This window comes from Nicrophorus vespilloides, unplaced genomic scaffold, assembly GCF_001412225.1.
Source record: "Nicrophorus vespilloides isolate i.1.1-1 unplaced genomic scaffold, Nicve_v1.0, whole genome shotgun sequence".
In the NCBI taxonomy this organism is placed as follows: domain Eukaryota; kingdom Metazoa; phylum Arthropoda; class Insecta; order Coleoptera; family Silphidae; genus Nicrophorus; species Nicrophorus vespilloides.
The window spans coordinates 2,581-28,581 of NW_017095731.1; the positions used below are offsets into that span (position 1 = coordinate 2,581).

Genomic DNA, 26,001 nt, shown 5'->3' on the forward strand with positions numbered 1-26,001 from the left:
AATCTATCGCAATTTTGGAGAATCCTCTGCCTCCTTTCAGGAAGAAGACAATTCGAATAATGGTCGAGGAACGCATTCCGTGCTGAAACCACTTACGCTTGCAACGAGATTTAAATTAAATCATTAGTCAAATGCGAATTGCACCAACCGCACACGATAACTAATTATTATATAAATCTCATTTCACTGAAGTAACTTGAATCTTTCAGTGCTAACTTCATTCAATATTTTGTTGTATAGTATTATTAGTACAATTGTGTATTACATTTATAATTGAAAATTACCTAAAATTTTTGTCCACATTTTTTGTCCAATTTTCATTTAACATATAAAAATACATAAAGAATAAATTTTTCGTACCTTGTTCAAAATTATTATATATTTTTTTTTCTTTATTAATTGTATTATTTTTTATATGAGACATCAGTAATATTAAAGTAAATGCATTAATTAACAAAGAAATAATTACCTGTATATATTTAAAATATTTTAAAAATTGATAAACATAAATTTTGTGAATAATTTTGTATAGTAGTTTAGGTATTAACTAAATTGAAGTAATAATGAGGATAAGTACGATGTTATTAGTGGAGAAGCGTATCCGGAGTTCCGCGAGTAACGCGCCTATGTCCATCAAATTATGTATACTTTATGTAGATTAGAATAATAGGTATGGAAATAAAAGTAAATCTAAGGTTGAAACAACTTATGTGATGAAAACGGAGTGGAAAATGGTCATCAGAAGCATTTAGCGAACATAAATTTATTAAATACGCGATGAAAATCTAACACGATCCGATCGCATGGCACGCTATTAGAATTACATCAAGCGATAATTCACGTTCCGTGTTAACGAACGAAACTGTTTATTTTGTTATCGAATGTAACACGTACAAACATCCAGATGTTTATTTAAACCCTATATTATTGTGTATGCATATACATACAAATTTTTTTGTTTGTATTATTTTGTTACTGTTTGTTTTGCATTTTCAACAATGTAGGAATAAAATTTAATTCGAACTGGAAAATATATTTCTGTTTCAAAATTTGGAAACAACTGTTCCGTGTTTTTGTTTTATCGTTGTTTCTATTTTTGTTTTCAGTTTTCGTTAGGATATTTGATTTTAGAGCTTAATTGTTTTGGAATTATGAAATGGAGGCGGGGGTGTATCAAAAAGTCGATGATTTGTCAATGCAATTTCGCGCATTCGGCCTTGTCGAACACGAAAGCAGACAACAGGGCTTGTATTTATCGCGACCGGAAGAACCCATAAACATCCGCATTTTCGCCAAAACAGGAAATCCCCGAATTTATGATGGATAACGCGAGTATCACAAAATTATTAAATCACTCGCGAGATTTCGGCGGATATATCCGCCCTATTCTTTCGCTTATGCAAAATTTCCTACATTTTCGATGACTGCATCGTATCTTAGTTTCTAGTTTCAGACTTTGACATTAAATTTGTAGAGGCGTTTCCACTTGTGAAGTGTTAAATAATTATTGTAGACACGAAGGATATTTGAAAAAAGGATTTATCTGTGAAAGATCCTTTCTTTCTTCCACACGCAAATTGTGTTTAAGAACCAAAAAGGCACGCAACGCGCATAACGCATTTGACCCTCGGAGGTCCTAAAGGAGTCCCTTTTATCCTTTGACAATTTATCAAATGGTCTCGAAATAAAATGCCTCTGCCTCTAAACCGCGTAATGGAATACTTACTTCCAGATATATTCATATTCTCCCTTTTTCTTTGTCCCTCTCGAAATTGTTTTCAAATTTCGCATTTTTCATCACAGGTATAATACAATATTCATGGAATCAACTCATACTTCTCTTATTATTATTATTATTTTTTTGTATTTGCGAAGCTTATATAACTTGAAATATTTGCTTAATCATGCCGGGATTAAATTGTCCCGGACCCTCAAAAACACTAACCTTCCTTGGAAATCCGGAGCCGAGTGGCTGCGACGGTGATGGATGAGGAACGGTACAGTCTTGTTACTCGAAAAATACATCCACGTGCTAAATCATATAGTGATGACTATATTACTCACTCGCACGCATTCCTATACCAAATATATATTTGAAGGAAAAAAAAACTTATATAAAAATACATGCATCTGCATAAGGATTTGCAATTTCCTTGCTACGATTGCCACATCAGCTCTAATCGATTTCAATCTCAGTTCAAATAGAAATATTTCAGAAGAAAAAAAATCCATCAATAACAATTTTATATATGGATTAATTTGTCTAAAACGATTATCATAAAAAAAAATGTTCCAATTGACTTGATTGAATAATAATAATATAATTATTTTGTATGTTGACAAGAGGAAAATGAATGAAATTGAATGTTAAATTGTCTACGAAATGAAAAGCAAGTGAAGCGTAAATATAACAATAATGTAAACGTGGCAAAATAAAAAGATGTGTCGTTAATTAAACGGAATGTATTTCAATAATGCTAAGTGGAACGTTGAATTATCCTTAAGTCGGCGTCGCGTGTTTCGGTAATGGAGCAATTCCCAGTATGGATTTGTTGTTTTGGTCCTTGGTCACGGCGGCGGCGGCAGCGGAGGCGGCGGCTGGAAATTCCAACTTTGTGGCGGCCAAATCGAACGTTTATTGAACAATTCGCAGGGAAAACAATATGCCAATGTGGAACGCGGCAATCAAAATAATTAAACAATTCAGATGCATACATCATCAATTAGCAACATGATACGCCAATTATGTCCTATTAATACATCCATGTAATAAACCTGTCGCTTCCTATTCTCACACCAAAATTTTAATCAAAATAATCTTAACTGTGTAACAAGTTCCAACATTTACTTGACAAATAATTAAAAATCTTATTGAAAATCATTATAAATATAAATAAATATTCATGTATAACCCGAAATGCAATAAATACAAATTTTAAATACTTATACAGTAATAAAAACTCATTATATAATTTGTCCAGAAAAGTAATTTTTTTAAAATCAAGTATTTTTTTATGAAAATTAAATATTCTAGATAATTTCTTTTTTCAGCAAACAAATGGATTTTTTTTTATTATTCAAAATTTAATTGATAATCCTGAAATGGAAGAGTTAGGTTCATTTATATTCAAATAAGCATTATTTTCATTAACAAAAAAAAATCTCCATGTTAAAGAAATAATTATAACTCGGGTGAAATATAAATATTTCAAATGGAAAAACTTTTTTTTAACACATCAAAAGCATTTGCAAATTAAATTAACTTTAACTTATATTTTTTGAAAAGTAATCATTTGCAACATATGTAGTTTAGTTACATAATAATTAAAGATGTAATTGTCTATGTGATATTATTATTATTTGGTGGATAAACTCGATAGATTCGAAACGCGTAGGCGCGATTGTATGACATTTATAATCAAAATCAATGCCGGTTCGGTTTTTGTGGGTTATATATGTAAAATTTGAATAATGGAATATCGATACAAGCGATACGGATTTCAGGACGCGTCGGGACAAAACCGAAAAAAAATAAAATAAAAGCAGGTACATTCTAACGAATTGTCCTTATTCCCAGCCCAGTGACCTTCAAATCAAAGTATAAATCAATCATGTAACTTCTTCCACCAATCATAGAGCTATAGTTATTAGTTGCGGTAGCGCCATCTGCCGCCTCCAGAGCACCGTTTATGCATCAGCACACCGCCGAATATAAGCTCGTCGCAATTACCAACGTGCATGTCTAATGTCTGTTTAATTACTTTCTGCTAATTCTGTTAACATTCCAACACAATCCTTTACAACCCCTATCTTTTTGTTTTCATCTTGTTGTTGGTTTTTTTTTGCTGTTGTTATTTTGTTTTGTATCTCTTTGCGCGTTCGAAACACCACTGTTTAAGTACATTACTATGTAATTAAATTTACTAAAACATATTCTTGCAAATCTTTTACGCTTATTCAACATTTTAACCATCTAACAATACTAAATTAACACAAAATTTATTCTCTTTTGAAGATTACGATGGATTAGATTTGCTTTCGTTAAGATTAAGAAAATTTTAGAAATTTTGTTTTTCATTATACAATAAAAAAATTAAACTAAAAAATGTTCTAAGAAATGCTGTATTTATATAATTTTTAAATAAACTTTTATGTAACTTTTTGTTGTTTTTAAATTTGGAATAATTCGAATAAGAAAATACTAAAGATTTTGATTTTTTTATAGTACTTTCCCAATAATTATCTTAATTGAACTATGATTTAGTATATATAGCCCAATGAATAAAAAGAAATCAATTTTTGCGTTTTAATAATTTTTTGATTTATTTTGTTTAAAATGTTTAAGTATCGTAACGTTTCTTTAATACAAAAATTGAAATTCTACTATATAAAAATTCATGTTGGATTTTTTTTTTTTAATTTTTTATTTTGGACAATTCTGTCCATCGCGAAGTACTTAAGAATTTGCATTGTACATTTTATTAACGGAATAATATTCAACAACATGAGCAGAAATTTTAAACGAGAATTTCTAAACAAAATAATGAGCCATAAAATATTTATACAATTTACACATAATTACGTTTAAAATTACTGTGGGACGCGTCAGTCGAAAGGACGCATTTTCATCCAGTAAGGGGAATATTAAATAGCATTAACTGCGATTTTAAAAACAGAATTTCTGAACAAAAAAAAATAAAAACATATATATAAAATATCTTAAACAAAAGTGCGAAATAAACCTGGACATTACCAGGAATATGTAATAATTTCCTGTGTGCGTTTAATCATATTTATATGTTCTGTTTTCGCTCCTTACTTTTTGTTGTTATATAATTTTTTTTTCTGTTGGCCTATGTGGGATGGGATGGCGACCGGGCTGCATTTTTACAAGGCGTAATGGGATTTTAAAAGTGCCGCCCCATAAATAAGCCGTATCTTGATGCGGCAATAATTGGGCGGCGGCGGCTGTGGCCGCCCCATTTAGGATGCAACGTTTATTAAAAAAATATTTAGCCAGAAATTCATAGCCCAAAAGAGGAACGCAATAAATATGTTAATATTGTTCATATAATATCATCCGTGCTGTAATCTAATTTGTGTTTCATGAAAATTTGTTTCATAAAAAAAAATAGATATCAAAATGAAACGAAAATTTTAAAGCGTCTTTAATTTTTTGACAGCTTATACACTTTTTAATATAAAATAACTCATTTCTTACATAGGAAATGCAAATTTAATTAATTCTAAAATATAAAAAGTATTTGAAATAGTTAAGCAATGGGACGTGATTGGGTGATCAAAACTGTTCACTAAATCAAATATTTTTAATTAAATTCTAGTGTAATTACCATTTTCTTAACTTTTCAAAATTTTGACATTGAAATTGTTCAATATATAAGAAATGTCAATATATTGAAAAAAATCTTTTATAATATTTCACTTGAAATAACTCGTTTAAGAAAATACTAAGATATTTTCTAAAACCGTACAATATTTAGGTAATTTCCATCTCGTATTATGAAACTCTTCAGAATTTGAACAATCATATGAGATATTTTGTGCTTAAGTTAAGCAATGTGGTCACTATTTGTTACATAATTAAATAGTTTTCTGTAGTAAATTTGCAGTTAATAAAGGAAATCTATTACAAATAAGCATTACCTTGTAAAGCACGTTTATTACGTGCGAAAATATCAGATCACAATATTACTCTGATTTAGATTGAACACGTTCCAACAACACTACAAATTCCACATAAACATAATTTGCAAACCAAATCATCAAAATAGCAAAAATATTTGAAAAATAAAATAATTTTATATTAAATGAAAAAATGAAAAAATGAAATGTTATAAATTTTGGCCAAATAAAAGTAAAGTCAAATTGTATACAATAAAATAAATTGTTCGACTATAAAGCATAAATAATTGCAATCATTGAAAAACACCAAAAACAAAACAAAAAATCGAAACTGCGAATTTCCCGTTTAATGCCTAATTTATACATGAAACAAACAAGAAAATTAAATATTTCCGCATTGCCGAATCCACACTATTTATTTCATCAAATTAATTGAAAACATTTACCTTTTAGCTAACAACAATGAATTGATTTAATTATAACACCGCAGCATTTGCATATAGCAAAAATTCAATCACATTTTTTTAGATTTTATTTATCAAATGTTTCACAAAATGTACGTTACTTATTAAGTAATTTTGTTATGTAACTGTAGTAAAAGCTTATTTGGATTGATGATTGTGAACTACCATCAAAAACTAACATCTAAAAACGTGAAAGTTTCAAGTGAAACTGAATAATTTATCAACGTACCATATTATTACGTAACTGTAATTGACGTAATTTCACATGGAAAAATCGAATGATAGGATTAAATAAAAATTGAATGTGAAATTTTCTAAGCGTTTCCTTGAATTCTAAGTAATTATTAAATAATTTTTAAATTATCCTTTTAATTATTTATGTATGATTATAGTGTAGAAACTATGTTTCTGGAAAATTTTACATACATACATATTTTTTTTCGGTCGATCCCAATTCCTGTGAGCGAATGAATGCGATTTTATTCACTCCTGCTGTCCAATTTGGATTTATTGTTGTCCTCTTTTTTTTTATTACGCGCGATTCTGTTATTTATCCGTGTTTCGATTACATCAAAATCACGAAATATTTTGCTTTCATAGCAAACATAAAGTTTGTTTGTTTTTTTTTGTTACCGAAAACCAAAAACCGATTAGTTTAATATTTTCAAATGAATTATTTCTATTTTTATATATATAAATATTATCTTTTCAATTATTTAAGTATATTAAATTCAATTACGTTTTTAATGTAAAATTCATTTTTATTTCTCAGCGGAAATCTTACAAAATCTGCATTACTTGAAAGGAAAATGCTTTATGTATTATAAAATATCATTTTACTACCAATAATAAATATATTCTAAAAAAACATGATACCAATTTCAATGTACTTTTCTGTTATAAAATTACTTACAGGAAACCCACTTCAATATTAACTTACATAACGGTTTTTTTTTAAATTGTATTTTTCAATTAAAAAAATCATTAAGTTTTTTCATTCTTTACTTAAATTTGTATATTCATTCATTCTTAAGCTACGAAAGACACAAGAATTAATGGAATTACATCATTTTTATTTTTAAAACTAAAATTAAAATAATTTCATATTTAGAAATTTATATTAAAAAATAAATCTATTGTTTTCAGTTATATAAATAATAATAAAAATTATGTATTTCTTTCAATAATTATTATTGTTATAAATTTGAAAAAATATGCTTAATAATATAAGAAGTTTTATTTGTATTTGCTTTGAATCAATAGTTATAATTATACTCATTATTAAATTATTTATAAGTTATTTAATAAAATATTCGCGGTATTTATTTTCATACATATAAATTACATAATAACATATCTCTTTGGTTTACAAAATAAATAGTGATTCATTTACATTAATTATTTACATTTACTACAATAATTTGAAATTAATTCTGATTGAAATGAAAATTTTATTTTTTTTATAATAAAGTCAAATTTATTGTAAAATTTTACTTGATATTGATTATAAATAATATTCTTATTATATAAAAATAATATTTTCATAATTATGAAATAAAATTATTGTTTATAAAAGAAGTGCAAATTTATTATGTAAATTTAAACTGTGTTTTTGTTATTAAATAAAGTTGACAACTTTTCAAATTGAATAATAAATTTGCATAGAATACGCTTTAAAATTTTTCCTTTGAATGTAAATTTAACACTTCGTTTACTTCTGTCGCGAATATTTATGTATTTGAAGTATTTTGACGAGTTGTTTTTGTTTTTGTTAAATAAAAATGTTGCTTCTGGCCTGGCGCTTCCACCAATTACGTGCGTTGTTTTTTTTCTCTCTCTCCCTTTAACTTAATTTACTTTGTCGTCGGCCGTCGCAAAGCGAAAGGGATGAAATTTAAAAATAAAAGAAGTATATATGTAACAAGCTTATTTTTGTATAATAGCCTCTCGTAACGTAAATGTTTCGTAACTTTTTTTTGCTCTTCGAAAATTATTATTCACGCTTCGAAAATTTTATTTACTTTTTTTGTAGTTTTTGGTAAATGCGCGATAGTTGATGGGTCGATTTACATGATTTATAGTAGATACACGTGGGGTAGTTTAAAAGTTTTGAAAAGTTGACAAAAAGTTTTTGGAAAATTTTGAAAAACAAAGAAAAAGTGCGAAAACTCTCTTGAAACTCACCGAAAGTTTTGGTGAGTCTAAGGGGTGAGTAGAAGTGTTATCGCTGTTGGTTGGAATGCACAAAGAACAGAGGTTTGGATCACTTGGATAACACTGGATCTGGCGATACTCGCGTTGGCGCTCCTTAGGTCTACGACCGTCGACGTCGTCCTAAGCAGCGCAACAGTGACTGGCATCTCGCATCGCAGTCGCTTTTCAAAGGGAGGATGGACCAAAATGGCGCTTGCGCGACCTACCCCTAAAACGCACTCCAGGAAGCACAAACTACCCCCCTCGGACCCTCCTCCGCAGGCAGTCCCCCTTTGCGACCAACCACCCCCCACACTCACACACTTACAATTAGCGCCACTTCTTCCTTTGTTTTCCTGACTTCCTTCCACCCCAGGTGACGACCACCCAGGTAGTTTAGGGGTTGGGGAAGGTTTGCTTGGATGCAGTAAGTTCGCGTGGCTGGCCAGTTTCGCGCGCGTCTCCTTCGTTATTTATTTTCCCTTCTCGCAGACAAATATTTAACCGGCTATAAAGCGCCCGCCCAAAAGGGCAAATATTTGCATTTCAGATGACTTACAGCTTTTTCATCCGACACCGTTTGCCCTCTCCAACCGACCTCCTCAGATTATCTCTACATGTTTATTAAAAGCACCAATTACATTTTCCCTCCTGCTGCAACCTGACCTGACCTACGAACCCTTAACTCCAAATCCGACATGCACGTTTTCCCGCCAAAAAAAAAAATGAATCATGAAGGTGATATGCAGAGAATCCACCATATCCAACGGAAATAATTATTACCAAAGACAAACAAAACCTCCCTGTTTTTTTTTTTTAAATTATCCCCCTTTTTCATCGCGGTTTCCTTCCAACTTAAACCAAAATGGCCGCATAAATCATTCGGACAACAACAAAAAAAAGAACAAACACAAACGAAGGGACACGTCGAGCCTTTAACATCACTCAGTATTCAAAAAAAAAAGAAGAACAGGGATTTTGTTTTACAAAAACACAAACTTTTTTTTGTAGATTTTTACACAGAATATTGTATATATTTTTCATTAACTTAAAAGGTTATATGTAAGTTTTCGAATATTTCAAATTTCATCAAGCAGAAAATCATGAGACTGTCTTCTCATGTTGGAAACAGGAAGCTCCTTAAATCTGCTACGCTTTTTGTATCAAAAAAAAAACAACAACAAGGACCTAGCTAGTAGATCCAAAGTTCACATTAATTTAAATTACAGCTTTGATATTCGGATTGTATGCGTACAAGTGCATACACAAGAAGCGACTTCTCGAACTTACGAATGGATTTCCGCTTCGCAATTCGCTCTAAGTAACTAAGACTTATTGTCTACATTCTGGGTTCCCTGTTAAGCTGTATGCTCGGCTTGTAACAGGAGGAGCGGTATGGGCATGAGGGCATATTTCAATTATTTAATCCATCCTTTAAATCGGGCCCGCACTTTTTTGCTACAATGCAAATACTTCGATTAAGTTTACAAGCTGAAAATTCGTTTAGAGCGAAATTATACTTTACGAACTAGTTCACCCTGCAATTTTCATCCTTAATAATCCTGTTTGGATAATTAAATTTCATACTTTTTTAACATAAAATTCAATTTTCTTTCGATAATAGAAAAAAAACTTATTTTTTTCCACTTATTTTATTGTATACATAAAACAATCACTATTTGAACTTTAGTCTAAAAGTTTGGTTAAAAATAGTATAATTTCCATTAAGAAAGCAATAGCTTGTTGATAACTAGTTCAGAAGTAGTTAATCAATACTATTATAAAAGTGTTATGTGAAGTGTTGATATAAATATGAATAGGTTTGTTTTCGATGATCCAGACGTAGGATAGGAATTGGCGAGGATAAGGAAATGGTGAAAGGATTATGCGCTTTGTGTGTTGTTGGATATTTTTCTGTTCGAGAATGGAATGAAAGAAGATCGCGTTTGATGGGAATTGAATATGGATTAAAACAGTGGGGCAAAGTTTGGACGTCGATCAGCGGATGAGAGGTGCTTTTCCGAAAGCATTTGGGGGAACCCCCCTACGCCGAATGATTGATTACCGACTCGAATGACCCATTAAAACATATCACACAAAACACATGCCGCAACCGTCCGGCATTAGGAAATCCCGCAAATTTATTTAAACTAATTCGTACGGAATTTTTACCGACAATTGGGGATGGGGTAGAAAGGGTCGCGCGCCCTCAATTAATTCGATAATTAAACCGAGTAATCGACGAAAGTATTCCCAACTAATTAACGCATTAATAGTTCACAGCATAAAAATTTTCTGAGTAAAACACACAGAGAGAGAAAGGGATAGGAAAACAGGTTGGCCCGTCGATAATTAAAAGGAGTTAATTAATTTGGATCCCTCCAATAAAACGTTTATTGTGTGCGATTTTAATAGTCGAACAAACGGTTCTTCTCCAAATTACACATTCATTTTTTTTTTCAAATATTCCGAATTAGAAAAAAAAATTGAATTACAAAATGTTATTAGTAATAGTATTTTTGATGGTTCTCCCCAATCAATTAAACAATTTGGTAAAAAATACAACTATTTCAATGTTTGCTAAAAAAAAACAATTTTCATGCGAAATTACAAAACAAAGACTAATTCGACTAAACTCTTCTATGATTGTTGGATTTTCTAATTTTCCCCAATAATAATGATGCAACTAATCCAATTATTTCTATAAAGAAAAAAAATACATTCTAATTGTATTTTTATTTAATTATTTTTTAAATAAATCGAATCAAAAACGAAATCTAATTACTTTGTTATGAAACGAAATTACCCAAAAAAATAACATTATGCGACCACTCGGTTCATACTTAACTAACACACAGGATTTAATATTAAATTTTAATTGTAATTTTTTTTTTCTCTCGTTTCCATCAAAATCGTTCATCCCAACTTCTATTAATTTCTTCACGAGAAGTATTAAAATAATACATTTGATTAAGTTCTTTTGTTTACTTTTTTTTTTCTGTGGTTTCGCTCAAGTTAGGTGTGCATGAAATAATTGTTATAATTGTGAATGCTGTGGTTGAATGCGCACCGCAATTACACCTATGAATTCGACGTGGTACATGGAAGTTGTCGCAAGTTAACTTGCGGAAAGTTGCTCAATAGTCAATAATCTCTGAATATGCACAGAGCCGAGTCCAATTTCCTCGAAACTGCGCAACTTTAACTAAAGTCCCGTTCGTTCTTGAACGAAAGTCCATGCAAATATCAATGTACGCAGAGTTAACAATTAATTTGCAGATGGTTCACTAAAAACTTTTTTTTTTAAACTAAATACTCATTTCAATTGAAAATTAAATTACTTCAACTTAATCAATTTTGAATGATGATTTCAATTAACAGGGACTGTAAATATGAAAAAGAAAATAAAGAGAAAGAGAGAAGAATCAATCTTCAAAGTTCGTTAATTTCCATCATGACCTATTAATTTATAAATTTACATGTTCGCACATGGATTGGAAATGCACACGTCCCAGGACGCAGACCACTTACAAGGGGGACCTTTGTGCCACCTTCATGACCGCCCTAATTTCACTACGGTCGTTCCCCCGATTGATCCCAGCGCCTACCCCAACCCGATTTTCCCTTGCTAAAAGGATGGCTGACGCGCGTTACGCAAACGGCCGTTGCGTAAGTCAATCGCGACGCACCGTAATCAAGGCTGTCAACTGCACGCTAGTCAAATGCAATTTGCAATTGCAAGATTGATTGTCCAAATGCTGTCTCTAATTTTAAAAGCACTGTACATTAATTGTTGTCCCAAGCGCATCTATAGTTAAATTTTACATTTACATTTTTGGTAATAAAACTAAATTAAAAATGGACATGTTACATAAAAATCTTATGTATAACTTTTAAGAGCGTGTTTAGTATTATTTTGCAGAAAGACAACATATAAAATAAATGCATAAAATGAGCAAGCTATAAACGTTTTCTGTGACAAGTAGCCACTTGGAACATGGTATGAATAAACAGTGTGAGTCTTTCAATTTTTCAACGAGTCTGTAAAGAAAAGCGTGCGTGTCTGTCGACAAATCAGTGCAAAAGTGATTCGCTTATGCCGTAAGCAATTGCTTGCACTATCCGACACTCATGAGTTATGCAACTTTGTCTTTCAGCCGCCTCGTCGTAAGCGTGCTGCTTAATAAATGATTGTCAGCCCGGAAAAGCATGCAAGTCTAGTCTAGTCGTCCAACTCTAACTGAAGGAGTGGCAATGGAAATTGAACGGTTGTGGAGGGATGAGGGAGAAAAGAACTGTGGATACAACGGTTTGTACCTGTGTGCAGTGCAAATGGCGGAGAAAATGCGGAGATTACTTTCCGAGCATTTTTCACTGTAATGACGACGCCGCAGCGGATAAGCGCAAATGGAGCTTCGCGATCAACACAAATTGGCCTCCATTAGCGGTCGAAAATAAAGATGAAGAAGTTGAAGGGACAGGACGGAGAGGAAGTTCTGCGGGTAATTGCAATTTCACACTTGAGATTAATAGGAAAACGAAGCTGTTTCTCCTATTAATATTTCATCTATATATTTTTGTTTTAACTTTTATACTTTCAGCAATATTGAGTATTATTTCAGGAATTTGAGAACTATATCTATTTATACTTAATTTTAAAATACTTCCAACAATAAAACTGTAGCAATAAAATAAAACAATAATTTATATATTTAAGTGTTGGATATATACGCCGCTCGTCCGCAAATTAAATTAAATATGAATAAGTTGATAGAGAGAATCTGTTTCTGCTATTAGTATTTCTTATATATGTATACAATTATATTTTTTTTAACTTTTTGTTGTAGTAAAGTTGAATAGTGTTTCATGGAGGTCTAAGGTGACGGTAACAAGAACTTGCAGCAATTGTCTAGTTGGAATTTAGCTGTAATTACCTCGAAGAGCATTCCTAGGCAGGGAATGCACATTATATTAGAAATTAATTACTGGGAACAATGAGCGTCCGTGGTGGTAATCGATGGCAAGATGTATCCTTCCTGTACGTTATGCATGCGTGCATAAGTTTCGGGCCAGGATTTTTCTTTTGATGGCTTTCCCGAAGTCCCAACTGCACTCGCGGGACCTATAAAAACACGAGTATGTTACGGAAAGTTACTGCGAATCAGTGGCACCGTTCCTTTATATATATTTTTTTTCTTCTAACTCCTCCTTTCTTTACGCCCGTCATCCTGCGATGTCTTCCTCTACTTATTTCCTTTCGCCGATCCGAAATTTCAGTAATCTTATTATGATTCACGGATCCGGCAGAACTCCATAAATTCTGCTCATTCTCTCTTTCTCACACATCCTGAAATAGTTCCACCGATCAGGTCAGCTTTCTTCCACTGTGCAATTATTCTGACATTAACGGCAATCATGCATAATGGTGCGAAATGCCGCATCGATTTCATATTAAATTAGAATTATGTCTCGGATATTGATAATATTTTATTAATGCATTCACCGACACCATTTATCTTGCCTTCACCATCGCATTATGTTTACGACCACATCGGAATACTCTACTTTTTTTTTCTAATCTAATTATGTTGCGTTACATACACGCTGTGGAAGATCAAGAAAAACTGGATTGAGGAACGCAAACAACGGCTACGACAACAACAACACATTTCGAGAAGACTCATTTGGTATTTTACAAGGTGTAAACCTTAATGCAAGCTCCATTCGGGCTTTTTTATTGAAGCCGCGATCCTAACCATCGCAGATCCTATACATAAACTACCATGTCTACTAGTCTTACACGTAGCGTACCTTATTCCAGGTAATTTCGTTTCATCCTCGAACCGACACGTTTATTAGTAGCTAGACATTAACAACACATAAAAAGACACAAACATATCCAAAAGCCAAACTTACCTATAAAGTTTTTCTAAATTTAATTAACCTTTTGCACAGAATTTTCAAGATCGCCTTTTCAACTGCTTTCTGCCAAAGCTTTTAAAAAACTACTGACAAATTTGCAATCTTAATCTAATCTTATTTTTAACTTAAAATTTTACATTTATTGAATTTACTTACATTTTTTCTTTAATAGTTTTGATAAAATTATTACTAAATTTGACAACTAAATATGTAAAAATTACACAATTTTCTATAATATATCTATAATATAAATGAGTACATTTACTAACATTAGTTGAAGAAAGTTATTAAAATATTGAAACATGATTACAGTACTTTTAGAATATGGAATAAACAATGTTTTTTTTTTAATATTAAATAGGATGTTCATTAATTTTCTTTGTCTGTTTGGTATTAAAATATCAAAGGGGACCCCAATAAAAGAAAGACCTCGCCGCGAATAATGTATGAGTAATTACACTTTAGGTCAAGACTTTGTCAAACTCCTCGGGAGTGAACGGAATTATTGAGTCCTCTGAATTATTTACCATGATCAACGTGACGCACCGACGAGCAATTAAAATGCAATTACCAGAGCGTTTACGAGGAATAAAGTAACCGGAATTACTCGCGAATTTCCTTCTTCTCTCAGTTTATTTTTTTTTGTACTTTTTTTTTTATTCGCAAATCAGCAAGAGCAATTAGCTATGGGGAATCCCCTAAAGCGAGAACAAATTCTACCGCCGTTCCATCCATGTACGAAAGGGAGCAGGAATCAATTTCGTCGTCGAACGGGGTAAAAACCTAATTCCGCGCTGCGTTGAATAATTGAAACGGTAATAGAAAGAATATAACTCCATATGAAGTTCGATATGGCACAGCTCAACTGTGAATATTTGATAAGGCCCTACGACCGATTCAATAACATCTGCGGCAAACTTATTCCCATTTAAATTCACACTGAACTAATGCGTGCATAGACCACATCCTCAAGTCAGCAGGGAAACGAATCTGTTCAAGCCAAGTTACTAGAGAGTGGTTAACTAGCAAACATATGAAACTCGATGTAATCGATCCAAATTTCATTCCACGTAATTAAATGTAATCAACTGAACTAAGCATTAACTATGGTCGTTGCAATTCAATCAACAACTAATTCAATTCTATTTAATATGCGTTCGTTCCGCAAGGAATTACAACGGCATGCACCATAACTATCCTTAACTAGCCCAATCCTACTGTAACGTTGTAAACTTATCAAATCCTTCATTATTCCGGTAGAGAAGGATATTTGTGTCCTCCAAGAAGACGATGTCAATGCTCTAGAGGAGTCAAAGGTCAACCGTCGGAGAAGAAGCGTGGTGTTCTGAGGAGAGCAGAAAGTATTGAGTTCATCCTCTATAAATTTGAAATCTAAGTTATACTTTATACTATACTTTATACTATACATTATACTATACTTTATACTATACTTTATACTATACTTTATACTATACTTTATACTATACTTTATACTATACTTTATACTATACTTTATACTATAGCTTTAGGTTGCTATACTTAATGTAAACTAAGGTTTGTTCTACTTAGATCAGATTAAGTAAAGTTAATTCAGTTTAACCTAGTCAAAAAAGCATAAGATAATCTCTAGTTAAATGATACCGGCTCTTACTAGAGGGAAGAAGTAGGAGGAAATATAAAGAACCTCTAGTTCTTTATATTTGAGGGGTATCCAGGGGTTCCACGTTATCCAGGAATAAAAAAAAAAATTGTATATCCGCTTTATTTTATTTATTTTATTAAAATTGATGTATTTTCAAATATACTCGACAAATTGAATATTTGAATATCGTTTGTACAAATACAAGGATCATCAAACAAAAATAGATTTCCATTTTAATTGTGCCGAATCCATTTCATGTGCTTAAATTACCGCATTTTCGAAATTTGTATTATTGTCTGTATTTTGTTATACAAAAATCCGAAGCGTTGCAGCGAATATTATACATTTTGAGTGGTTATTGATTGGGCTATAAGTAAGCAGTAAACAGCAAAATCCAACATAAATTAATCCGAATAATCGCCGCTGTTCGGTGAAAATAATCCTGTGTTCGAACACATGGAGGCACATAGCTCCAACATTATCATGACTGCAAATGGGTTTTAGCGTACCGACAAAAAGGAATCTGCCCTCCGTGATTTCCTCTTCCCAGCTTCGGATAGGAAAGAATAAAAAAAAAATGAAAAGGATAAAACAAGGACTGCTGCAGGACTACACAAACAGCTATGAAAGTGGGCCGCAGGATAGGTTAAATTGCATTCCATATATTTGAGCTATGATCCTTTCAGGTGAGTCCAGCTAGGCCATCAGATTGATTGATCCTTTCAAGAGGATAGCAACTTGACAACTCTATATATATTTTTTTATTATTCATGGAAAGTTAATTAATTAGGGATAATAACTAATTAATAAAGCAATACATATTATCAAAACAACCGCATTATTTCATTCATTTGGAAATTAATGAAGGGAATATTCCCTTTGCTGAATTACGGACGTTCCCGAGTGACTCGGTTATTGTCGGGGAATAATATTGTTTTTTTTTGCTGTTGTTGTTGTTCGTGAATAATGATTAAAAAAAGGAAATAAATTGTGCCTCGGGAAGGGCTGGTTTGAGGATTTTATAGCGAATCGATCGCCAACAGAAGGGCCATAAAGCGAAATAGGAACATAATTACAACCTCCGTTAATAGCGAAGTAAACGCTGCACAAAAAAAAATGAAACAAACCAAAAAAAAAAAAGAAGCACATACACCGGGGCCAGGAAACAAAATGCACTATTACGCTGAAAATCTATTTACAAAATAGCTTTTCCGCTACAAGTACTTCCCATGTAATTTATATAATATTCCTGGGGCGTTCTTCGCGCCAGACCAATTCCGAATGTATCCTTAGGTTCTATTGGCGTTAATATATAATAGGCCCTTGGTAATACATATGGAAAGGCTTCTTCCCTTACTTTGTCACCTTATTTTGATTATATTTTTTTTTTCGTTATTTTGAATTATTCAGTCAAGCCCGTGTCAAACCCTTGACAAATAAGTGATAAGTTAGTCATTGTATCCATTGTTCCGCTGTCACTGGCGGCTGAATATATATTTGAAGAAGAAGAAAAAAAAGCAGAAATGTGTGTGTGCTTGGTGGTATTGATCGGCTGGACTCGACTTTAATTGACCGATCGGACTTCCCAAAAAGGAACAGAGGAAACTAACTAGTTAACCGTAACAAGGGCAGGTACTTGTCCATATCATTTATTCACTATTTGACGTAACTTCCTTGATTGCCCAATTTCTCAATTACTCCCTTTCAAAATTACACTGACACAGTTAAACCAATTAGTTGCAATTTGGAGACAACCTCATTAAAACTAAACACTTGTTTGTTATTTGCTCACAAACTAGAGGGTAACAGAATAAAAAAAAGATGATTACCCTAAAAATTTTGATTAAATCTTAAATTATTCAATACAATTTTAGCTTGCATTAAATATTCTGAAAAATAACTTCTTTTTCAAAAATAAAATTATGTAAGTTTTAATAAAAATATAAGATTTACTGTTTTTTTTTCATTGGTTTTTAAATATAAAAAATTAAGATATAAATAATTTACCTAAGCATTTTATAAAAAAAAAGGGTTTGTCCCTTTTGTAAGATTTGTACAAAAATATTATAATAAAATAACTTTACATATTTAAAGTGATGGAAGTGGATTATCTTATATAATAGGTAGGATTAAGATGTGTCTCTCATACATTGATAATTTTTTAAAGTTTGTAAATAAGATTTAAAAGATGATTAATAATCTAATATATTATAAAAGGATGAATATAAATGAGAACAAAATTTTGATATTTATAAGTTTGTCTTAAGTCCTGTTCATAAGTAGGATTAAGAATAATCCTTTATGTATTGATTTTATAAGGTTTGTAAATAATAGTTAGAATAATAGGAGTTGTATAATATGCTTTTACTAAGAATATAAATTAGATAAATAAAAATTAACAATTTACGTATCACAAAATGAAGCACGTGGAAATCTCCAGATCTTTTATACCACAAGTCCTCATCTATCCTATTTATTGAGAAGCAAAGAGAAGATTCGACGATGCGTTAATCTGTGGTGTTGTACTGGGGTGGAAGAAGGGCACTCTTGTACTTGATCTCAGTGACTTCGTCGTATCCATTGTCCGTAACTGGGGTCTCGGTAGTGGTTGTCGTAGAGATTTGCACCCCTGGCTGACCAGGCTTGACCAAAGCGAAACCATCGTTACCCATCCGCATGCAGTCGAAATGCAACACAAGAACCGGAGCCCTTTGTACACGCGTCTCAAAATCCAAGCACATATTCAAATTCTGCCCTGGTGTATGAATGTCGAACAATTTCGCGCAAAAATCCACGCTCGGAAGATAAGGGATCGGTACCGGAATGCACAATGGGGGTGGATTTTTTGCTGAAACAAAAACAACGATGACAAACAATAGCAAAACAAACGACAACAACAAAAAAAAATAACTGCAAAATATGTGTGTATCAAATACACACGTAACAGAATGTAATAGAAAACTGGACGGACTAAACAATAATAATCGCAAATGTAGCCACAGTGGATAAATTGAATTAATATTGTTTGCACAGAATAATTGGTATGTTTTCCTCCTGTCCAAATGATACGATTCCATCAAGTTATTTCATATTCATAAAGCTTTCGCCCGGAGGGTTGTGCGGGGGCGGCGGCAGCTAAATTAAAAATGGTAAATTTTAAAATGGACGTAGTTTCGGAACTAATTTAGCCACAGTGGCGGCAACAACAACAAACAAACAAACAAAAATTTATACGAGACAAGAAAAAAAAATACACAAAATATAAAACCGACTCGCGTGTTTGTGTCCAGCATACGTGTACTCACATGCAAAACAGGGATTCCTTCACCTCGTCCAAGCATTTACGTAAACCCAAACGGAAATAATATGTTGATTTAATACTAATACCACATTTTGCATTTTTTACATATTATCTATATTATTCTATACAAAATCGGTGGCAATCGCAAGCTCGACAACCGAAATACCGTCAATCAAATTCCCAACGTTCGAAATCCCGACAACAACAATCCCGATTGTATCAAAATCCCGACTATATCGATAATGTCTTCAATAACATACGCTCCGAAATAATTTAAAAATGTTATTGTAAAAAATTTCGATATAGTCGGGATTTTGATATTGTTGGGATTATGTTTGTCAAGATTCTGATACAGTCGGGATTATAGTTGTCGAGTTTTTGATATAATCGGGATTTCGAACGTTGGGATTTCGATACAGTCGGGATTGTCGGGCTTGCGATATAGACCCATACAAAATTACGTCTTTTCCTTGAGATTTAACGAATAGTTTAATGACTTTTTATTTTACAGTATTTAAATTGTATAAAATTAAAACATTTGGGACATTTTTCATTAGATTTAAGAAAAAATGTGTGACTGGAAATGGTATAGATTGGTAAACATTAATTTAGGAAATAATTTACTGTGGTTTCGTAGGTTTTAGATGAAGTGTAAAAAAAAATTAGAGACATACCTGATACACTGTTGCTGAAAACCTTGTTGGAATTCATAAACATATCCATGGAAATCGAGAAGTCGTACGGGTCGTATGTGAAATTCATGCAGCCTGCAAATGAAAACAAAAAGAAGTAGAAATAAATGAACGAAAAAAAAAAGGAAACACATACACAAAGGGCAAAAATTGCATTAAAATTTCATCAGCGCTAAAATTCATTCCCAGCTCTAATTATCGTCGCCCGGCATTTTATTTATGATAAAGCGTAGCAGCATCAAACGTTGACTAACTTAAACATAGCTCCACTATTCGATGTAACAATTGCTAAACTTCACATCAATCACTCTTAAATCTATTATAAATTACGAAAATTTAAATTTCCCGCTCTCGCATTTTTTTTTAGGTATGTATGTATGTATGTGCAAATTTGAGCTTTCTACGTGTAGAAATGTTTCGCAAGGTTTTCAGCATTCCATCGATTCGTAGAAATAATTAATAACCTTCGGCAAAAGGGGGGAAAAGTGTATTTGCTTAAGTTGAGCGATTGCAATTTGTCTTATGGCGAATTAAAAACTCCGACGGAGCGGATAATAACTGGAACTTATCGAAAGTTCCGAAAACATTTCAATTATTTACACAGTATTAATCACCACCCGCATTCCTGCCGTACAACTTCCATCCGACCCCCGCACCGACCGAAAATTGAACGTGCATTATGTAATTTGTGAGCTCGGGCAATACTGATCATTAATCTAGGATGGAAGCCGCGATGGAAATAGGGATGAAGGTCACGTTATCCACATTTACCACCGCTACCCGATACAATGACTATCTGGATTGAAGAAATTCATTATGGTTTTAAGGTCATTCATTATCAGCTATATCTCTACGTTTTCTCTACGTTTTACGTATCTACGCTCTACTTACATCCAAATTCTACATATAGTCAAGATGATATCAAACAATCATACATATATGATACAAAAAAGTCCTTATTGATTAGACTTGATAAAGTTTTACATCCTTAAAACAGAAGGGAAAAAGGAAGCAGAATAATTTATATGTATATCAATAATACATTCGAATCACGAACATATACATTACTATTCAAAGCATGAAGAAGAAAACAAATGAAACAATATAAATAAAAAAAGCGGAATAATCCATATCTTTTTTAATTAATTTAAATTGGTGCGTTGTGGAAGAGGGATAGAGGCTAGGTTGATTGATTGAGAGTGTTCCATTATGATATTGCCAGGTCTAAGACCGCGAAATCATACGCTGCCTTCCATTTGTACCATTTGGTATTAATGGGTGCAGCGTGGATGCCATAAATAACAGCGCTCGGAAGACCCAGCGCTCTGCCCCAGGGGATGCCGTGTCTGGCCCACTGATGCTCATTGTTTTAATGCACTTCTCTTCGTTTTTTTCTTTGTATACTTTACTCAAGCAACGTCAATGAATCACCAACAATTTTTAAATTAAATTAAGTATTTATATGTAAAGTAAATTTAGTATTTTGTGAGTTGTATGCATATTTCATTCATAATACCTGTTACATAACAAGTATAATATGTCCTTGTCCTAATGTTTTTTAATGAAGTAATTTGTTTTTTTTTTTAGATTTCAAACTATTTTTATATAGATATATTAAGAAATGTTGGTTGTAGATTGAATTTCTTTAGAAATGTTGGTTTTGAGGATCGAACAAGTATTGGATAGTGTGTATGTGTGTATGTATGTTTACCTTCTCTATTGAAATTGAACTGTTGAATGTTGATTCCAGTGCAGCATCCGCACGTTAAGTCCTGGCATGAGCAGCCGTTGCTTCTGTAGGCGACTCTCCGTGTTTGCAGCTGAGTTTTCGTGGCGATTCCCGATTGGTCAGCAAAGCGGTCTTCTGTTGAAGTTGTCCAGTCTTGAATGGAATCTATCCGCAACGGTAGCCGGGAACTTGGATCGTAGTATATAGACATAGTAGGCATGTCAGAATCTGAAACTCGATGTGACAATATAATGGATGTATCGAACCTTGCATAAGATCGAGTGATTTTCAGGCTGGAAGGCGCAGCGCCTATTTGTCTTCCACCCTCCAACCCCCCTCACGGAAAGCCGGCATTGCTACGCGTTCAATATACATTATCCTAATCTCGTAACAGAAGCTTAGATCTTTATAGCAAGAACCGACGGAGGAAGAACGCAACCACCCTCTTTACCAAACCCCTAAACCCCCTCGCGTTTCTTTTATTAATCGTTAAATATATCTGTCCGCAGATAACTTGCGTTACCTTATCTCGCGCTGCTCAAATCCTAGTTTCATTCACTCCCTTAACGATCTAATGCCCACAGAAAAAGAAACGATAAAAACGGACCGAGAAATCCATTAAATATAGCTCAGGACCATTGCCGCCTCCACCGCCTCCCTTTTTCCACGCACAAACACATTTTTATTAGCCGCCCTTAATTATTTGCCAGAACCACAAATTCGTCCATTCAAATCCCACATTTATAAATTCTCGCCATTCATTTTCTCCCGATATCAATAAAAACAAAATTCTACCCAGTTGCAAAAAAAAAACTCAAAGACAATTTATCGCTGTTATACTGAAAAGTTACGATTGAATTAAAATCCTTCGCGCAATGGATTTGATTTAAACGCTTTCGGTATTTATTTAATATTCCTTACCGTCCATCAAATTTCATTCATTTGATATCACCTTAAATACCCAATAACCATAATATAACTTACATCGAATGGTATAAAGTATTGGAGTAAAAGCTATAATTCTTGCACTAAACTCATATTAAAAACATGTCTTCTCAAAACCCGTCCGTATTAATAAGAATTAACTTTGTAAGTACAATATGTATTTAGAAGTAGTCTCAGTAAAACCTTTAAAGATGAACATAGTCTTATAAGAATAACAAATAAAGTTATGTAAAACCAAACGAATTTCAACAACTGAGATTCCACAACAACTGAAGAAGATATCCCACAGTGTCCAGAAAACCATCCCTGGGACACGACAAATTATTTCTGAAAGATTGATTAAATTGGTAACAGAAGACGAGATGAGACAAAAGGAAATTGCTGTTCATTACGGTTATTTTTCTTTTCACCGCCGCCTGCAACGCTTCTTATCATTAATTATATAATAGGCCCTAATCGAGTGGGTATTGTATTCATCTGAAATCCGTAGGGCGGAAGCATTGATCCACCGTAATCCGTCGGATCAACAAGTTCGTAAGTAATGAAATTTGCAATGTAAATGCCGGACACACCGTGTCTGAGCTAATCGGATTTTTTTTAATTGTCGTCGAGTCTCGAGTTGCAGATCGCTGTTGCAGTGTTAAATGGGTTACCAAGACGAAGAATAAATGGAAACTTAAAAAAAAAGATACAGATTTTCCTTGTCGACTGAAATGTGTTCGTCCTGTCACCGAGTTTGAGATAATCGTTCGATAGCCTGTTGCTTGACGTTTTAGCATTCCAAATAAAAATAAAGGACGAAAGCGCCGACCAAGAGCTCAGGGGGAATAAAAGTTTCGACGGGAGATGAGGATAAAAAATAGATGTATCCGCAGTAACATTTCATTCTTATACATTTTAAACGGCGACTTAAATGTAGTTGTCCATCTTTTTTTTTATTGTTGCTTGCTTCCTTCACTTCGTTTTAGTTCCGTAATCGATTGACTGATGCGGCGAAATTGGTTTTATTTCAACGGCGTTGCGTTTTCTCTCGGCTCGCGATGGAAAATTATTAATAGTAATCTCGGGGAAACGTGCGAACTTTTCCAGCCATGCATTGAACATGAGCTTATAATGTTGCTCTATGCAACACTATTTGCCTTATGAATTTACCATGCAAACCGCAGTCTCATTTACATGGCATAAAAGTCGGAACTGAACAAATCCCCAAATAGAATATTATAAATAACAATGTATACCTGCATACCTTCTACAGTTGGATAGTCCTGAATACGTACGCTAGTTATTAAATTTCATTGGACAATACAATTGCTAAAAATTATTCAGTATTTCCTCGCTTTAAAACAAGGTGACAGCTGATATTTTGCTGATGAATTAAATTTTAATTATTCAATGTTTGAAGTTATAGTAAAAGTTTTTTTAGAGAAAAAAGATATGTCAGTATATAGAGATGAGGAACGAGAAGAGTTTGGTTTTCTAATTAGGCACTTGATGCGATTGTCGGCTCGTGTAAACACACGACTGAGTTCATCCAATCTCGAAATGCCATTCCGGCAAAATCAAATTTATCGATTAACTGGAGGGATGGAAACGGATTTTTCCATACGCCGACATCTCTGAGCTCACGCATCCAAGAATCAAATTGCGAATTCATGTCGCACCCGAAGCCACCCTTATATTACACGCCGTTATTTTTATCTGTTTAATTCGGCGAACGCGTGGCTTTGTCCCGGCACGTCCAAAATAACGAAGAAGTAGAACAAAAATCAGAGGAAACCTGATTTAAACTCTTTGAAATAGTACAATTTTATCACGTTAAAATTGAGTAGTTTATAATGGTTTAAAACAGGACTCTTGACATGCGAGATTAGAGAACATGTGAGTAGACACGAGTAGACAGCAAAGGGGACTTTTCCTGGATATGAAGTGAAAAGAAAAATGAGAAAATATATATATATTGAGAGAGATGAGGATAGGGTAGGAACTTCTCTCCAAGTGTACTCCGGAGCCTAAAACTTTTGTAATAAATCACAGGAATAATATCCAAATGATAACTGGAGGTATCTCATCACGGGGCCATCCGAACAGTTTGCTATAAATCAGGCGATCTGCGTCGAAGGTGCTTACGTTGAATGCTTCCAGATTGTTCACTTTATTCCACGACCAAATGGACGAAGGAAATATTAAATAAATGAGAAGGACCAGAATGATAAATGAACGTTATCGATCGTGGATGGTTGTTGCTTCCTCTCGGATGACAAACACGCTCATCGCTAAATAAATTGGTCAATAATGTACGTCGTGTACAGTTACAATAACCAAAGTTGAGGTCAAGGATGTTTCGTTGAACATGGTCACTCCAGCAGCAAACACGACCAGCCACTGTGTTAGCTCCCCTTTTATTTATTATTTGTCTCCTTAAAACAAGTCAATATTTGTTAAAGGAAAGTAGCTTTACAAATACGCTTCTCTTCAACATCTCACGTACTCCACCCCCCTCATTAATTTAAAAAAATAAAATCCGAAAAGACAAAAGATCATTTACTAAAGACAATCCACATTTTTTAATTTGATGAGGTAATTTCAATAAAATAGAAAAATGTAAAGAGTCGTTTCCGCTTAATGGAAATAGGGACAAATATACAAATTTGTTTTGCTCGTAATGCGAGATTCCACTGTATTTCCTTTCCGATGATGTAGAATACAAAAATCGTTAATCGTTTGCTTTGTCGGTGCGAATTTGTTTTGTGGAGTAACAAAAAAAAATTTACGAAAGAGTTTATTTCCTTGTCGAGGGTCACTCGAATGCAAATCTCGGACGTGCCGAGCCCATTCAATCGATCCAATCAATTTCGACCAATTCCATTTGTTTAATCTGAAGGAATTTGTGCAAACACCACACGCTGTGCGAACGCCAATTGTTTGACCACTTAACCGAGCCACGTTCGATCCATAGCAAATGAAATCAAGTACTTCCGTCCGTTCATTATTGAAAAATAATAAACGAATTATCAATTCAAGAATATTTGTTTAACATCGAACAAAAACTTCAATTGTTATCATGAAATATTTGCATTTATATAAAATTTAATATTAAACATTTTCAAAAAGATAATAATATCTTTAGGAAAATTATATATCATAAAATATTTTGTTTTATATAATACTTAATTAATTTTTTTTTCTTATATTTTTATAGCTTATATAAAACAAAAAAAGTTTAAAATCAATTCATTAAAGCCTAATAATTAATTTATTTTTTTAATTTAGTAAATTTGAAGAAAATTATTTTAAATAGTGTTGTTATCCTAAGAAAATAATCTGTTGTAGATTCTAGTCTTATTGCTACAACCTTACTTAAACATTCCTTTGTGGAAATGGAAATATTTCATTACGTAAATGCTAGTAAATAAAACCTCAGTTATGAAACTTTTTCAAATTAAACATTTAATGAAAGCAGATGAATAAAG

General features: G+C 32.8%; 1 protein-coding gene across 1 annotated transcript; it reads right to left on the reverse strand.

The window, feature by feature from the left end:
• Positions 1-18,371: 18,371 nt before the first annotated feature.
• On the reverse strand, positions 18,372-21,806 carry LOC108561361. The gene is made up of 3 exons (XM_017919259.1): positions 21,569-21,806; positions 19,840-19,932; positions 18,372-18,712 (listed from the first exon to the last, which is right to left on the reverse strand). Exons 1-3 carry the CDS (start codon positions 21,804-21,806, stop codon positions 18,372-18,374), a joined length of 672 nt encoding a protein of 223 aa, XP_017774748.1.
• Between the last annotated feature and the right edge of the window lie 4,195 nt (positions 21,807-26,001).

Coding starts and splice junctions, on each gene's coding strand:
- LOC108561361 (XM_017919259.1), bottom strand. CDS start 21,806: ATGCCTACTATGTCTATATACTACGATCCAAGTTCCCGGCTACCGTTG. Junction 19,933..21,568: donor GTTCAATTTCAATAGAGAAG/GTAAACATACAT, acceptor TTTCATTTGCAG/GCTGCATGAATTTCACATAC. Junction 18,713..19,839: donor TTTCAGCAACAGTGTATCAG/GTATGTCTCTAA, acceptor TTTTTGTTTCAG/CAAAAAATCCACCCCCATTG.